Source organism: Ambystoma mexicanum, chromosome 2q (genome assembly GCF_040938575.1).
Source record: "Ambystoma mexicanum isolate Mex_15411 chromosome 2q, UKY_AmexF1_1, whole genome shotgun sequence".
NCBI classification, from domain to species: Eukaryota; Metazoa; Chordata; class Amphibia; order Caudata; family Ambystomatidae; genus Ambystoma; species Ambystoma mexicanum.
The window spans coordinates 465,720,674-465,738,979 of NC_090924.1; the positions used below are offsets into that span (position 1 = coordinate 465,720,674).

The window sequence follows — 18,306 nt, forward strand, 5'->3', positions numbered from 1 at the left end:
TGGGAAATATAGCCAAAGCAGAGTATAATCATGAACCTTTTAATCTCTGACCCCTAGTGGGAGAGAGACTGCTGTGGGCCAAATATTGTTTTGGCCACAGTCCTTGGAGGGCACTCATAACACAGATTGCGACCCAAGGGCCTTGCTTAAAAAAAATATACATATTTACACAAACACAAATATATAAGTCTTAAGGGGAAAATTAGACTTTTTTCGGGATCATATGTACCTGTTAAGGGTGAAGCCAGGATACATTCTGGGATCATATATGCCTGTGGGCGAATATTTACTGTGTGAGATAGTGGGCATTCTGAAGTACTCCGCTCTTTTGGGACTTCCGCACCGAGTGAAGAAGGGCAGGTTCAGTGGCGGATAATGTTGCGTAGCTCCTACTCTGAGTGAAGTAGAATGCCTCTAACAAGCAATGGTAATACCTGGGCACAGTATGGCAAAACCAGCCCATGATAGGATTAGCTGGACATGTGAGGCTGGAATGAACATACTGTATGATGGCTGCAACTGGGCCAGTGAGTCTCAACCAGGGCATGTGCCGACTGTTGATGGGCACATACGTGGGCACCTGCCATATGTTGACAGTACGTGCACAAATGAGACTTCACCCGGGGTGCAAGTAGCATGCTGATTGGCTTGGTCGGTCGTTGTTTATATCTTATGCGTGCTCTCCTTTGAGGACACAGTGCAAAGAAGGAGTGGCGTCGCTGGGAGGAGCCCACTTGTGAAATCCTGTGGGGGGGCCCACTTGTGAAATCCTGTGCCCCCACCTGTGCTTGCAGCCCCTCCCATCAGAATGTAGCCACGAAACTGCTAATGATGGGACATTAGTCACTGAATGGTTTCCGGCCTGCATTCTGATGGGAGGGGAAGTGCAGTGGGGTGTGGGTAGTTTTTGTGCACAAAAGCCTCTCTGCAGGAGTGCTTGTGATGTCACACATTACCTTTCATAGGCGGGCCCTCCTACTTTTGTCTGTGCCCCCCTATTTTTTTCTTTGGCCCTCTCTGTGCCCCTCCTAAATTTGATTCCTGGCGACGCCACTACAAAGAAGTAACATAATAAGCGCGGATGCAAGACTCTGAGGCATTCCCTGAAGCAGCAATCGCGCGTATTCGTCACTTTGAAAGAACAACGATTGCCTGGTCTGTGGGGAGACAGGTAATTGATTGTTCCTGTACAGTTAGTCTGATGCGTTCCTGACACTTCTCTTTAGTGGTGGTCTAATTGATGTTTCTCCTGTGCTGCTCTGCCTTTATGCATGCCAGACAGACAGCGACCGTTCCTAGCAACCGGACAACTTTTAAAGATAATGATGTCCAGCGACAGCAGCCCTTATTTAGTGCATAATGCGGCATCCACTTTGGATAGGCGAGAGCACAGTGGGACATTTCGCTTAAGCAGGGTTGCCATTATTGTATCACATGGCTCTTCATTTTGATGGGAAGCAGCTTATTATTAACTTCTCGGTGACCACAAAACAACTAAAACACGCACCTGAAGCAGAGATTATTTATTTCCGCATGATTGGTACCTACCCCAGAACATCCTTGATCGGGGGCGGGGGGGGGGGATTGCAGCTAATAGCAGTTTTCTCAAAAGAAAATTCGCTACAAATTAATAATATGGCAACTTCATGCAGTGCTCGCAGCTGGATTTGCCTTGCCGCCAAAACATTTGAAGATTAGGTGTTGTTATAAGCAGAGTCTGGCTGCAGAGTCTTTTGGTGAAGCACCACGGGGAGTCTGTCCTCTTTCTTTGTCCTTACATACATATACCCCGGGACACCGCGGAGCGGGCCACAGAGTCTCGCTTCAGGGTCTTTTGGTGAAGCAGCACGAGCAGTCTGTCCTCTGTCTTTGTCCTTCCATACATATACCCTGGAAAACCACGGAGCGTGCCCCGGAGTCTGGCTGCAGAGACTTTTGGTGAAGCAGCACGAGCAGTCTGTCTTCTTTCTTTGTCCTTACATACATATACCCCGGAACACCGCAGAGTGGGCCACAGAGTCTGGCTGCAGAGTCTTTTGGTGAAGCAGCACGAGCAGTCTGTCCTCTTTCTTTGTCCTTAAATACATATAAACTGGAACACAGCGGAGCGGGCCGCGGCGTCTGGCTGCAGAGTCTTTTGGTCTTTAGGCTCTGCAGGCTCCGCGTCCGCCCAGCCTCTCTGGGTCTCTGTGCCTTCACGCTTCACAGATTTCCTGAACCTGCACGCGTAGTTATAGAGAAACCGCGCGCCGTGTAAATGCCTGCATTGGATTGAGGACACATCTACATGTTCACTACACCACCGGTAAGCAGAAATTGCACCTTTTACCTGTTCAGAAGATGGCGGCAATTGCATGCAAACTGCATACAAACTGGAGCCCATGGGAGGGACCATTTGATCTTTTCGATCCTGCCCGCGTTACTCTCTTGCCCACTGTTGTTTAACAGGCTCGAACTACACCAAAGCAACTCCCTCAAAACATATCCACGAGCCGGAGACTGCAGGGGCTTGCCCCTTTGATCCCACCCATACCTCACCTCCTACCTATTTGCCACACATCCCGAACATCTTTAAAACAATTTCACCCGTGAACACCTACACGAGCGGAAGACTGCGGGGCTCTCCCCTTTGATCCCGCTCGCAGCTTGAGTCTCTGCTCTGTGGCTGCCCCTGGCTCCTTCCTTGCCCTGCTTTCCTACACTTCCCTTTTCATCATCGAAGTCCTGTCTGCTCAACGAACCAGACAACGAGCAAAACTGCTCCCACACTCAACAACTTTCGAAAGTAACATCAGCAACTCCACACCACCCACTGATCTGCAAGATGGTGCTTCACACCCCTTGAATCTTCCACTGGAAGACGAAATTAGCGACGTCTTTACACCTCCGGGGAACTATAAAACCAAGACTCATAAAGAAGGTGCTGAATCTCCCTCGACCGCCTCTTCAATTGACTGTTTTACCAACACAGACACAGATTGTAACAATGAGTCTGCTATAAAAGACACGCTCACTTGCGATGGGGAAAAAACAGAAACTACTCCCCATGTCAACAATGACTTCCCTATTAAACACAATAGAGAAGAACTGGTTGAAACTGTCATCATACCCAACACTTCACCAGCAGTGCTTCTTTTGAGTGTCTTACAAGCACCACTTCCCCCCTTTTACCTAAATCTCAATACCAACAACCAAAAACACCAATACGGCAAAAACAATGATTCATCAGAGATTTCTCCCCAACCCCACTATTTAACTATTTACAGTAGAAACTCAAGGAAACCTAGTTCCTCTAACTCCATTTTGCCAGCAACAACCTAGAGAAATCAAAGAAGAACAAAGTGGAAATCACTGTAAATATGCGAAGACACAAAATGGTATAGCGGCAAACCACAACATCAAAGACATGATGTCCACACCTCTAACGGCACAAAAGAGACGGGCACTTCAAGCCAAAGAACTTTGGCTACTTAATTATGATAAACATCAACTGAGTAACACCAATGACAATGTTTCCTCATAAAATCCCGAAAAGCGACGTGCCGCACGACTCTCATTGGACATCACTGAGATCGAGTCAATTATGAAAGACCAAGAAAAGAGAAAGGAAGTCTTCGGAAGCCTCTTCTACAACAAGCCTCTGCCAAGAGAATTGAATGGATCTACTTCCACAAGACCCAATATAACAATGACCAACTTTCACTGCAGCGACAACACTGCACAGACAGCAAAAAGCTGGAAATCTACCAACACATATAAGCAGAGGCAACCTGCACAAGCTCCCCTGGCTTAGTCTGAATTCTGCAACAAAAAGGAGATAAAAGCGACAAGCCAATGTGAGCCTACGAATGAAGAGCGTACACACCGACTACCCACAACCATGGCAGAGCTACTATGATAACTGCTTCTAACCTGGCCTTAATCCCGTTTATCAAACTCTATGAGTCCATCAATGAAGTAATGCGCGATGAAGCCACCCTAATCGCAATGATACATACCAAACAAATAGACATGGAGACGTTTGCCAATAAGATCCAAGCACGAATGGACATTGAGGCTGAAAACAGCAACAACTGGCAAAATCGCGTATTTGATGTTGCGAGGCAAGACCGCACTGAGAAGGTACAAATCACTATCATGCTAACTAACTTACTTTTCACCAAACAATAAGAAAAAACCCACAGCCATGAGCTAAGCCTGCAGAAAATCCCTCTTAACGAAGGAATAACAAAGGGAAACGCAGCGACCCCAAACCTCTCTATTCCACCTGCAACACAAGCCTTCCCTTCAGACCCTTCCCCTGTTCCTCCTAAAACCTCTGAATGCCCTGATGTCAACACCCAGCCCTTGGCACACTGCTCCAAAGAAATCATTGAACAAGAAAAACTTTGATCAACCAAAGCCGCCACAGATACCTTTCCAATGTTCGACCAGAACAAAAAAGCCACGACTATAAATAACAACAACTCTGACAATATGCATGAGAAAACAAAACCCATCCCCAAACCATCATGGAAAGGCTCTCAAGCAATTTTTAGATACTTAACTCTATCCCCATCGAACAAAACAGTAACATCAAAAGAGATCAAACCCAAAGCACAAAAAACCAAGGGCCCTGATTCACAAAATGACAAATCAGCGAACAAGGCTAGTACTAAAAATCAGGCAACAACAGACAAGGAAACCCTAGACCTATTGATAAATGTATCAATATACGAAGACCCCCCCCCTGAGCCACCTGCAGCACCTTGCAATAGCTTGCCTGCAGCCAGAATGGACGCTCAGCCCTTGAATGTCTCCAGCAAATCTTCGTCTTTATACATTGACGAATATATTGAAGGAGACACATGAACCACTTCAGCCCAACGCTACACTGACGACAACTCCATCCAAGCTTTAACACTTCCAGACTTCGTCAATCCGTGTGAGAAAGCAATTAAACATAGAATTGAGATCCACAGATTAGAAACGGTGCGTGATGATTTAGTCTTGAATAAAACAAACCTGCCGAGATTGCTCCACGCTATTCCTTCTCTACAAGGCATCCAATCTTATGATAACAAAGTGGTTGAATTACCAGATGAAGACAAAACAGACGCCATACTAGTAGAACATAATTCCTACAACACAGCCCTTAAAATCATAGAGCAAGCAAAGCAGTTGGAAGCACTTGGATTCACCTGTCACTCTATATCCAGTCCCCCAAATTCATTATCCAGCAGAAATGAATAAGACGAACGGCCTAACAAATCTGGAAACAGAAGCAAAAGAAGAGAACAACCCATACCACCAGACCTTCACAAAGCTCTGCCACCTACGGCATGGGAACCCAAAAGTCAGCGACATGCTCAAAGCTACTTAAACAACATCCAGGGAAATCTTTCACTACTCGCTCCAGCTAACACAACCGCAGAAAACTACAGAAAACCACCATCTATCTATAATGCCCACAGAATAAACAGATACAGACAACCAACCTCTGTTCGTGGAATACAAGAGGCTCCAAACACTTGTTCGGAAAGGAAAGTAATGACCTCAATAACTTTGAAATAGTCTGTCTCCAAGCCCACTTTGCGACGGATACCTGAATCACACAACTCTGGGAAATAACCGGAACCAAGGGCCGACCCCAATCTGGCCTTATAACGCTGTGGAGAGTAGACGCTAACTATGAACTAATTAAAATGCTGTCCATCAATGTTTGGTTCCAAAGAACTGTTCTCCAACAAAAACACACAGAAAACTTTACAAATCTGAGAACAAAGGAGTCTTATTTCTTGGCTATCCTCAACAAATACTGGAGTCCGTCTATTCCGTCTGATGAGAGATTTCAAGACGAGATCCTGACACAAATTGACAGCCTCTATATAAAATTCAAATTCTTGCAAGTAATCATCTGTAGCGATTTAAACCTGCATCTGTTTCAGGAACACGGAAACACAATCCCTGAAATGCATTTAACTGAGAAATTATGGTCTGCTGCTCTAAGGAGACACAATTTTAGACTTCTGAACGTGAACACAAGCGGTGATACCCCTGCCAAGCTGACCTGGCACAACGGGAAATCGAAAGGATATCTTGACTATATCTACACCTTGCCTAATCTCCATTCTAAAATCTTATAATTGAAAAATAAGACCGACAAGAACATCGATCATGCCAAACCTCAGACGTCTTGGAATGCTCCCTATTAACCCCTTGACAAGATGAAAATCCTAAACCTAACTATTAACACTGGATGCAATCGACTACGTATACCAGAAGCTAAGATTGCAGGACTGGAATATTTATTTACATCATCTAATAGAAACGATAAGGAAAAAATCAATTATGTATGGCTCCTAACTCCTTACTTCCATAAAAGTGCACAAAACCGGCTGACAAACTCAGCTCATGCGCACGCCTACCTCGAGGCAATTGCCCTTGCCAAAAAACAAATTAGGAAATCTCTGAGAATGGCCAAGAAAAGGGATTCTACAGACATAAAGTCACAAATGTAAAGTATTAAATAAAAATACAGATATTGGCTCAACAACATCAGAGCAATCGTCTGTGAAAACGACGCTGAATCTATGTTGCCTGGATTGAACAAAAAGAACACCAGGGACCTTTGGTCACTACTTAACCCCACTCAAGCCGCCCATCAGCGACTGATTGCTGACTTCCCTGAAGAAGCCTGGATCGATCACTTGCGCTGTACATTTAACGCAAAACCAGAGCAAGTGTGCAAAAACATCGCTGACAACACTGACAAGAAAGCTTGGTATAAGTATTGGGATTACGAAGAAATCTTCTCACACATCAGACTACGCAACTCCTCCAGAGGTCTGGGGCCCGTCGGATTAAGCAATAACATCATCAAAAACCAGCCGGAAGCTTGGCCAAAATTTTGTGTGCAAATCTTCACATTCATTTCTGAAAACAATTATATGCCCAAAACCTGGAAACTGGCAATCATCGTTCCTGTTTTCAAGAAAGGTGAGAGAAATCAACCCCAAAACAATCGCCCGCTGGTGATGCTCGATCCGCTTGGAAAAATCTTCGCCTCAATTCTGCTTAAAAGGTTTAATGAATGGACCAAGGAAAACAACAAACAAGATCCTCTGCAAACTGGATTTGCCAGCAATGTGGGTACCAACATAAGCCTCCTAATTCTTAAAATCCTGAAACAGGAATCAATTAGAACCCGGACTAACATCCATGCCATATTGGTCAACCTTAAGATGGCTTTTGACAGCATCAATAGAAACAAACTGTGGGAAAAACTTCAAAAACAAAACTGCCCAGAAGAGCTGCTTGAACCCATCAAATCGCTCTACAGCGACACCACCATTTGAGTCAGACTCACAAACGACGGAGACCTTTCTTCTTTGATTAACACCACTAAGGGCCTTAAACAAGTGTGCCCCCTTGCCGCCACCCTTTTTAACTTCTAGCTGCTCGACATTATCGAAAATCAAAAGATTCCATCATCTAATCCGCCAAAATAAATGCCACCTCCGTCCCATACATTCTGTATGCAGACGATATTGTAATCTTCGACAAGACCAAGGTTGGCCTCCAAAAAATGCTAGCCAAACTGGAAGATTTCATAAAGAACAATCTTGAAATCAACCCGGAAAAAAAAGTCATGTCTCTTGGATTCTGCACCAAAAAACAAAATGACCTTCTTCGGCTACATCTTGCGGGGCAAAAACTAGAAGTAGTTAAGGAGACCAAATACCTTGGTATCTGGATCTCACAATCCAACGTCGAACAGCAGTGGTACGCCCATCTAAGGCACTCACCCAAGCCAGACAAGGCCTGATCATCCATCGTAAATACGGCCAATACACCATAAAACCAGTACTCGCCTTCAACAAGCAGAAAGTCAGCACAATACTATTGTACGGGAGCAAAACACTCATCAACATCTCACCCACAATTCAGCCAACTGTGGAAGGCCTTTTTTGGCGAAAAATACTGTGCCTGGCCCAGTCGTACACAATGCCCTGTATCTGGCATGAATTAGGCCTTCAATCGCTATACTCTATCAAAAGCTGGAAACAGCTGGACTTGTACAGAAAGATCATCAGCAATGCTGAAACACCGGCAATCAAAATCTCTCCCAAGGCAAAGAAACCAAGAACCCGACTACCTTTAAACTATGGGAAAAAAGCGTGTCTTTTGCTCCTGAATCAAAACGACATTTCCATTGAGATGCTATCTAATAAACCTTTGAAAGCTAAACATAAATCCAATATAATGACTGTATAACGAATAGCTTGGAGATATCTACATACAAAATGAACATAATTTCCGACCTGGAAATTGGAGCCCTCAACCAAATTCCTCCCTACTTAGAAAGATTCCCTTCGAGAACTATCCACGATCTGTATCTCAGACTTCGCGCTGAACATTCTTCCAACTAAAGAATATCTAGAGGAAACCAAACAAATAACAGGTAAGGAAACTATTGCAGATTCTGCGAAATTGATAACCAACCAGAAACAATCTACCATATCTTTATGAAGACCGAACCGAACGCAGGAAGCAATTCTCCAACATGATGAACTCCCAGAGACCCTGCTGTGGAGAAGAAAGCATGTGGCTACAAATAATCTCTGGCACTAACTGGAAACTGATCATTACCATCATTCAATCTGAATTTTCATCATGACCAAAGAAAAATGCTAAACATACCATTCAACAATAATTCTTCCGAAGCTTAAATACACCTAATTGCTTTTTCACAAAATATATGAATTCCTTGTACCAGGACCTCAACATAATGTAAAAGTTTGTAAACAAAAACTAACACGTTAATAAAAAATAAAAATAAAAAATAAGCAAATTCACCCACCTGGAAAGCATAACGGGCTGACCCACCACAGCCAGGTTTTGCATGTGTGATCTGGAGGAGGTGTCCTACCTCCCCAAAACACGCATGCACACTCATCCGCCTGCATGGAGTGATTAACTCAATTAGCTTACTATCTAATTATTAAGCAAGATAGACACAAATCTAATAGTTTGTCTCCTGTCTGAACGGAAATAACTCCAAGCAGAACCTTTTCTGATTTAGCCAGGCATCCAGGCTAAGGGGGGGCTCCACGTCATTACATGTGCATTTTGCATCTCAACACCCCTATACCCTGCACCCTGGATGACAAAGGTTCACTGCAAATTGCTCCACTGCTCCTTGGAGACAGGCTTGAGGTCTAGAAAATAGGCTTAAGTGGAGCAGGGCAAACAGGATACTCTGGAAGATTGAGTACATCAGTGTTCGTGGGCTGCACCCCCAAACTTGCGCCATGCGGCTGCCTTTGCAGAGCACAGCAGGAACCCAGCAGAGCTGTCATTTAGTTTTGTTGATGTGATGCAGCTCTGGGCAGAAGAAAGCCATTGTAAATGTAAAGGACAATCCAAGGATGACCCTGGGGAGACCAGTGATAACTATGGTTCACCAAAGATCTCAAGAGTGGCATCTAACTAGCCTTCTGCCAACTACATCACCATGAGCGCCTGCTGACAGTCGTCGAGGGAAGCACCACTTCTGGGTTTTAGCATAACGAGTGAATTAATGAACACAGAAACGACTTGGTAGTACTATCTACTGTATGCAAATGTATGCCCTTGCCATCACTTTCCTTACCTGCCACTGGATGAGCACAGAGGTGGTGGTGCGCGGAGTCACTGCCACAGCACTTGGCGGCTCATCTGGAACTGAATGAAACACAAATGAGTGATTTAAAGGTGGCACACATTAAACACTGACGAGAAATGTCTCTTGTTGCTCTCATGACCGTATCAATTTATTCTGGTGTGTGCATGCACGTGTGTGTGTGTGCAGGCGCAGCAACCCATGTATCCTGCACCTACCTTGAGGGAGAGTGATTAGTCAAATGTTGGAAAGCACTCTTTACTTATGTGGACCGTACAACCCTTTTAAAAACACACACCTAATTTGCTTCTACGTTATCTGATCAGTGATCTAAGACCATTTTAATGAACTCTTTGCATCCGAGGAGGACATCTTTCAGGTCCCAATCCTACCGGGGTGGGGGTTTGGAGGGGTTATGGAGCAGATAAGTGCCAACACTCTGTCCTATTGTGACGAATCAACTTCCGGAGCTCCAGTGGTCCAGGGATGAATATCGGTTTCTAAATCATCAATCAGCCCCACACATCTAGTACACCGGAAGGGATCCAAACACATTGGAAACACAAGCAAATTATAAACCTCCTTGTCCAATTTTGGTAACGTGGATGGAACGGCAGACTTATCTACGCAAGGTTATGGATCGTTGGTTAGTTGCCACACAGCAAAAATACTATTATTACCCAAACATAAAAGGGACTGTCCAGTCAAGGCTGCATTGAAATATCAACTTTATTATTATTCAACAGACAGGTCTAGCACACTATAAAATACAACCCACCCGGTAAAGGAATGCAGAGGACAGTTTCAAAGACGGAAAAGGGTTGCACTTTGAATAATGACAGGAGGGTAGTCGGTAAAGTAATTACTTGCAGTAGTTCAAGGACACTTGGTTTCAACACAAAGGGAGCAACAGGTCGTAAAATGTCACTATGGGCCTTTCAAGAAGGACCAGGGGTACAGCACCACAAAGTACCTTCTGCTTGTAGAAATTATTGGTGCTTGACAGGGTCGAGTTGGTTTCAAGGCGCTTTGCAGTTCCTGCGACAGAGTTCAAGGTGGGAGATAGTTGTGGGTATCAGGCGGAAGGCAGTTCTTCAAGCAAGGCTGGACGGACAGCTGCAGGCTGGCCTACACAGAGGCACAGGGGTAGGATTAGTTGTCTCAGTGCTGGCCGGCGGGTCTGAAGCACTGGTCGAAGCATCTCGGATTGCGTGAGCTGCTGCGGCGTGACAATAGTCAGCGGTGCACTCGGCTGCAGCTCAAGGGGCTCATCTGTCTGGCTTGAGAATGTCCTTTAAGGAGGATGCTGGTTGTGGCTTGTCGATACACTCCTCCTAGCTTCTTCGCTGGCCTTGTGTCATCCTTTAAGGCAGTTGGCCCAAACCTGAGGTGAGTGTTGCAGGCAACAGTCTTGTCCTTTGTTTGGTCCACCCTCTCTCTGGCACTTCCCACCTAGGAAGCTTGCTTGAAGAGTCTAGCAGGGCATTCTGTGTGCTGGCTGGGTACCGGTTCTGGAGCTACTGGAGGGTCCTCTGTATTCAGTATCTCCATCTGTTCCCTGGGGAGGGATCTTGCTTCTCTTTTTGGAAATCCTGGACTTCCTTCACTGGCGTCAGCTATAAGGCAGACTGTACCTTCAGCCAGGGTCCAAATTATTTCTTCTTGCTAGTCCTTGCGAAGTCTTCAGACGATCTGCCCAAAAGAAGGGCTCAGGCCTCTTTTAAAGCCAAACAGGCCAGTGACTGGTGTAGGCCAAGCCTACCTTAATGAACCAATCCTGGGTCTGCACCAACAATATCCTGCATGCATGAGGTCATAACCAGAGTGCTTTGCAACATAAAGGTTATCCCAATCTACCTGTCTATTGTGGATCAAAGGGTCCCTCTAGTTAATGGAGCTCTCTGTGGTTTCTGATTAAAGCAGCAGATCTCCCTTGAAGGAGCAACGAGAACAGACTTTCTTTTTCCTGCAAACCTTATTCTCGTACCTTCTGAATGGTGTCCCCTTGTGGGGGTTACCTACTGTAAACAGATAGTCCCAGACATGACAGGTCACTGCCCTTGATATTGAGAGGCGGGAGATGGCTTACGGTTGGCTTACGGTTGACAAAGTGCATTTCAAAGGTTGTTAGGGTATTTTGTCTCCTGTGTTAAACTCTACAACCAGGCCCCTTGTGGACCAGTGTGAAGTATACTCTATTAGTATGTTAATTATGTTAATTGCTGCCACCATCTGCAGTGCTTACACAAAAGGACAGAGCAGCTACATAGAGCCTTTGATAATTGATTAGGCTGGCCATGGCAGGAGGAAGGTTTTGCCCTCTCCCTCCTGAGATGTCTTGATGTACTCTTGGCTGTCATATTTCCACTAAATTTGACAAGAGGGACAGCGCCTGTAGGCTGTGTCAACCCAGAGTACACGGGTCTATGTGTATGTCGTGCGGTGAGCATAGGAAAATGTGTGCTAATTAGTTCCACGCAAATCGCAGGCGGGTGCACGCCCACCGTGCGTATGGTCGAATTCTTCACACCTTTGAATTGTGGTTCAGCTATGCGCATGATGACTATCTAGAAACAACACTGGAGGTGGATAATAGTCCTGGGCAGAGGGTGCAGGGGAGGGTAATGGCGTGCATTTCTCTCTAGTGATTCGATACAGCCATCCAAGATGATTAAGCCCTCCCAATACGCCTCCCTTATCAGACCCACCTGAGCGCGAGGAGACCATGAAAATGGTAGCGGTGCGCAGTATAAATCACAATAGCATCACATGATTACATATACCTAGACAGACATGGAATGGTGCATGGACACAAAATTGTAGTCAGTGACGCCGGGCTACTTTTCATGTTATTGACTGCTCTCCATCCATGTGGATGTCAAATACGCAAATACGGACATATTGAGATCGAGTAGGCCATGGAAGTTAGTCTGTCGCAGATGTAAAAGCTGGGTGTGGAGGTACAACTAAATCCAAACAGAACGGGTGGAGTGAAAAATAGGAGCTGCCTTCGTGAATATAGATGAGAGAAGCAGAGTGTTAAATACAGGCACAACATTGGTGTGGAGGGCTAGAAGTAGGATAGGATTCAAGTCTTGCTCAAAGCCACGTTGGTGAGCTGGAGTCAAACTGGTTTGCTTTGGACAGGTAATGAATAGTTGCCCTGTGACGGTGTGTAAGAGGTCCCCAGTGGGAAGAAGAGGATCTGGTTTGCTGTGGGGGAATCAGAGACCTGCCACCGCACTGAGCCAATTGGTAGGCCCTGGGAAACTGTATATAATATGACCCATGGAGTGTAGGGGCCCATTTAACAATGTTCTGTCCAAAGGCATGGCAGAGTAATGGCATGCCTACATACACGGTGAGTGGGTCGCATTCTCTCCACTTGTCAGGACTTGCTGACAGCTCAGCGTGGGCTATGCTGGGACCTCATAGAGAAATGTCCCCATTCTGTCAGCTACACAGATGCTTGGCAGCACATTGTTTTAAATTTGTGATGCAATGATGCTTTGTTTTAAAAAGATCCAAGAAAGGTGTCATGAATTTTTGCAGACTACTTCACCACTGAATCTCCTATAATTTAAGTTATAACTTCAAGGCAAATTAAGATAACTAAAACAAATGCCGCTAATGTAATGTATACCATAAAAACACCTCCAACTTGTGGGAAGGGGGTTTGCAAACTCTGGCTCTCTAGAGGTGTTGGACTTCAACAACTCCCATCAGCCCTAGCCAGCATAGTCAAAGATGACAGATCAGAGGAGTCGCAGTCCAAAACATCCATAGAGGCGTAGGTTACATGCCCCCTATTCCCATTTTAGGCACTGTGTCAGACATTCTCCATCTTTAAGCAACGCTTAATATTCATTCGGACTTGAATATGCAACAATGAAGAGCAGCTAGGTAGTAAAAGAGATACCCACTGAAAACCGTGTAAAAGTGGACAGCAGCAACATATGATGACATCGAACTAACCGCTGCAAATACAATAACAAGCAGACACGTCAAATTCTTCTGGCCGTCACATGCCCCTCAATTTCTTCACATACACTGTAGCGGATATTCATCTGAACTGCGGGCAGCCCGGCATGAGGTTTTGTGTTGGTCGTGAGGTACGTTTATCTAAAGCAGGGTTATCCAACTCCAGGCCCCAAGAGCTAGGATCCTTACAGGTTTTCAGGATAATCCTAATTAATATCCATGAGGGAAAATTAAATGTGCATACATTTAGAATCATTGTATGAAAAGGTATCTCATGAATATTAATGAGGGGTAGGCCTGGAGCTGGACAACCCTGATCTAAAGGTTCTCTCAATGCAGATAGGAACTCCGTAAACAAGGAAAGCCGGGCAAACCTGGTGACTCACAGCATGATTTGCAGATAGATATTGTTAAGTGGTATTTTGGATTAAAACATGTCGGGAGCTCCCCATTCTAGACTCTTCCGAGTAAAGGAAATGACAACTCTGGTATTACTTCTCTTACCATCTTGGAGCGTTGTAACGGCCTCGGTCGCTGCACTGAAATCGCTGTCCCCCACATCATTGGTTGCCTTCAGACGCAGTTTATAAGACGTGAATGGACTTAGCCTGTAAAAAGGAGGAAGAATTCGTAATCAGGAGCAAGTTACTTGACCAACATCGTAGTTATACCCATTGAGGCTATGTTCCTGTATCGGGTCGGTGGACCGCGTCTCTTGTACCGCTCACAAACGAGGCTGCACAGGAAATGTACCCCACACATGGAAGAGGAAGCAGGAGCAGTGAGCAGGAACGTATAGTCATAAGAGAAGGGTGCAGGATGGGTGAGCTGGTAAGCTGTTCTGGCAGACGGGGGGACTGGGAGGGCGAAAAACCAAACACAAAAAGGGTTAGGGTTGGTGGTGAGTGGGGCGGCAGGAGGCAGGTAACCCAATAAGGGAGGCTTTGGGCAGGAGGGGAGACCAGTGGATGAACAGGAGAGGGTCGGGTGGAGCAGGTGATTGCTATGGACTTAGGGTGTGAAGACCCCCAATGACAAGGGTTTGCTCACTGACTATTCATCGACTGGTTGAGCTGCTCTGAGACAGCAAAAGACCAAAACAATGCTACCTATTTTCGCAGCGACCCCAGGGGCCATAAATAAACATAAAATCTATGTTCCATGACCCCAGAAGAAATTGCCCCTACCCGTAAAAACAGAGATCCCTTAAAAAAACACAAGGAAGCCAAGGAAGAGTGACAACACATGGCCACACCATTCTGTGCAGGAGCCTCTGTGAAATGCCATAGGATCCTATCAGAACATTACAAACAATATTAAACATGAAACCATTTAGAATGCTTGCAAAAAAGGAAAACAGTCTAAATATGAATCTATTAAATGATTATAAAGTAAGACAATCTTCTGATCACAAGAGGGAAGAATGGGAAAGCACAGGAAGAGGATAACATTGCACTGCAGGTTTTGGCATCTTCTTCTCAGTCCTGTATATGTTACTAGGCCAGCTGGTTACAAATCCACAGAAGGGAGCTCCACCTTCTCCATGCTTTATAAACGTAGGTGGCAATCACAAATATCTCCACCGAGCCTGCAGCACAGTAAGCTCAGGCAAGGGCCTCTTGTAGGTGAATTGTCCTTACTTGCATCAAAAGGGACTGAGGATGCCACGCCTAAGAGTGAAGTACAGGTCGCACAAAAAGCGAAAGCGTGCTACTTTCGTGGCCTTGCTACACAGGCAAAGTGATTCAGGCTTGCCACGCCATGCCCACCTTCCGCTAAACGCTTTCAGTGGGAGATTACGAAAGAGATAATTGATGTAGAGCGTGCATATCTCTGGTGACCAAATACTGTCCAAACAAGGTTGAAATCCTTTAAAAGTCTTCATAGTATAACATTATTCTGGGGTTGGATTGTGCTGTCTCAAATTTGGTAGTAGTATCTGCCTGCCACTACAAATCCTTGATGAGCGTAATATCCGACGGAGCGATCAACAAATCATTACTCTATAAGTATCCGTTTGTTTTAGTCCCTGGTGAATTCTGCATGGCTTGACATTGTTAAATATAATGCCAAATAGCTAAGATGCTAATGGCTCCAGGGGTGAAGAGGGTCCGCAACACAACTTGCCCAACTTGGGATACGAAGAGTAGACATATCTAACATCTCGATATTTGCTGAAAGTTCTCTTCTGGACGAAACACTCTACAATTTTGACGATAAAAGTCAGTCTTGTAAAGTGAATTGTCTTTACTGCCCAAAAAGTAGTTTCTCCCATATCACCTTTTCATGCATGTTAGAAGGCACCAGTACAATGGAAGAGTCAGTAAGTAGTTCACGCTGCCGCTGCAGGACATGTATCATCAAGTAAAAGAGTCATTTTTTTCTAATGATTTGCATCCTCCCACAGATTCCTCATCTTAGATACTTCATAGACCATGACAGCTGGTACTGGAACATTTTCTCCTGCAGGGAGTGAGTGTGCCTCGGCGCCGACTCGCCTCAATGGTCCACTCTTTGGTCCCAAAAGTGACAGTGTCCAACTCATATATATGGCAAATCACGTCCACAACCTCTGTTCCTTTTTTACGTACGCTCAACAAACACACTGTACCACAAACTCTCTTCTTCGCAGATATATTTTAATGCGTCACTATTGAAGAAATAAGCTGGGTTCTACCAAAATCTTGGGATTCAAGTGGGGCAAGAATTGCACTTCTAAGATGTCTATTACTGACCCCCAAAGCATTTGCATTTGGCGTTGGGGACCCACCAAGATGCTTTGGGGTGTCGTTCCTGTCAGGCCATGAACCCAAAGGCAATCTGTGAAAGCGCGGCTAAGGCCGCCCGCCAATGAGATTATGAGAAGCCCCCTCCAGACGTCCCTCTTCGGAGGAGGGCAGAGTGACCAGCCGACACCCAAGAAAGAGCCCTCCTCAGAGAGGGAGCAGCGTACAAGGGCCCATAAAAAGCAGTGCAATAGGTCTCACTCTAGGAGATGAGGTTCGCAAAGCTTCAACCGACTCCACAGGAAGGTAACATTTCCCACTGCCTTTTGTTCGGCAGAAGAGTGGGAGGCGTTCAGACAGAAAATGCTTGATCTCTTTTCCTATGCATTGGCGGCCTCAACCTCAACCCTAACAGAGAGAGAAAGTCCCACCATGCCAGAGAAGGCCATGAGGGATCCTTCGAAGAGTGGAATTTGCATGCCGAAAGGCTTAGGCTCCCTTCCAAACCAAATGTTGCTTCAGAGCGCAAGGTGCCAAATTCGAGCATGGTGGCATTAGAGCCCACTTCCGTTGCAACCTCTACGCAGCACATCAATACCCATTTCTGGTTCCTAGTCATTGCATCAAATTCCTACCATCGACATACCATTCCATCTAAAAAAAATGCATTGAAATAAATTGCATCAAATGCTTTTTATTCTTTTTAAAAGTTAATGGGGGGGTCCCCCAACCCCTGTTTTTTTTAACCTTTAGAACCCATTATAATTACACTAAAACCTTTACCTTTAAAAAAAATGCATTCTATGCTTTTTTTTCGATGCAATTTTTTCGATGGTAAGGCATTCAATGGTATTGCATCCGATGCATTGTCCAGATACCCCCATTTCTATACCACTGTAAGGGAGCGCTATTTCGATGTGATGCAGGAGGGATACGATGATGAAGGAGACGTATGAACTTGTGGTCTTGAACCATTGCAGACTGCCCGTGGACAGGCTCCTGAAGAGATGATCATCGACGAGCCCAACTTAACAGCGTTAGCCGCTGACATTCAGGAGACAAACAGCTTGACAACTCACAAGGCGCTGACTTTATGGAAGCATCTCCACAACCACCAGAAGGTTGCTTTTGGACCCACCATAGAAAAGGTGGTTGAGGCTGTAGGCCCCATCTAGAACTGCCCAATAGCATGACCCCACAGGTATTTATAATGCCCTTCAAACCAGTGATCGCCAAACACAGTTTGGATTTGTGGAAACATCCTTGTTCCGCTGCTATAGTAGACAATGAGCTGGTTAAGAAATATAGACCAGCTTCCTCTGACCCAACTTACTTGTTTAAACATGCAACTGTTTTGAGTAGAGAAAGGGCAGTGGATATGGCAAGGGAAATGTGCACAAGAACACACAGTGAGTACATTTGCACTCACAAGTCAAGATACTTGCGTGCAAACACCAAGGTTGTGTAAAAGTACCATTATACAAATATATAAAAAAAGGATGTTGGGCTCTTTATGATAACAAGGAAATTCAGCAAGCTCCTCACCCCCAGTTGCTGTTACAGGTACTATCAACGACAATCCCACATATCGGGCAGGTAAAGACAGGGTGTGAGAGCAACTTTGATGATATTATATAAGACAACTTAAAGACAATATTCTCAAGGACGGGAAACACCACCTGGGATGTTAGCGATGCCCATGAACCTTGCTGATGAAACAGGGACCCCCAGAAGGCAATAAGAGCAAAGGTAGGATAACTTAATACATAAGACTCTTGACAGGGGACACATGTGAATAGTACTTACTGGAGAGGGATGAAAACATAGGCATTCACAAACATATAAGAAGAAACAGAACTCCACACCTACAATAAATACGCGAATCAAGGAAGGAATACAAGGGAAAACCAGGAACAGACTTCAAGAAGCAGAAAAGGAACAGGAGCAGAGAAAACA

The 18,306-nt window shown here is 45.1% G+C and overlaps 1 protein-coding gene across 1 annotated transcript in view; it reads right to left on the reverse strand.

The window, feature by feature from the left end:
• The window catches only part of SDK1 (sidekick cell adhesion molecule 1), a 2,988,580-nt gene that overhangs the window by 219,692 nt on the left and 2,750,582 nt on the right, over window positions 1–18,306 (reverse strand). The window contains exons 31-32 of the mRNA XM_069647588.1: window positions 14,129–14,232; window positions 9,635–9,705 (exon numbers count right to left, since the gene is read on the reverse strand). Of these exons, the coding sequence (XP_069503689.1) occupies window positions 9,635–9,705; window positions 14,129–14,232 (175 nt within the window). The remainder of the gene's footprint in view (window positions 1–9,634; window positions 9,706–14,128; window positions 14,233–18,306) is intronic.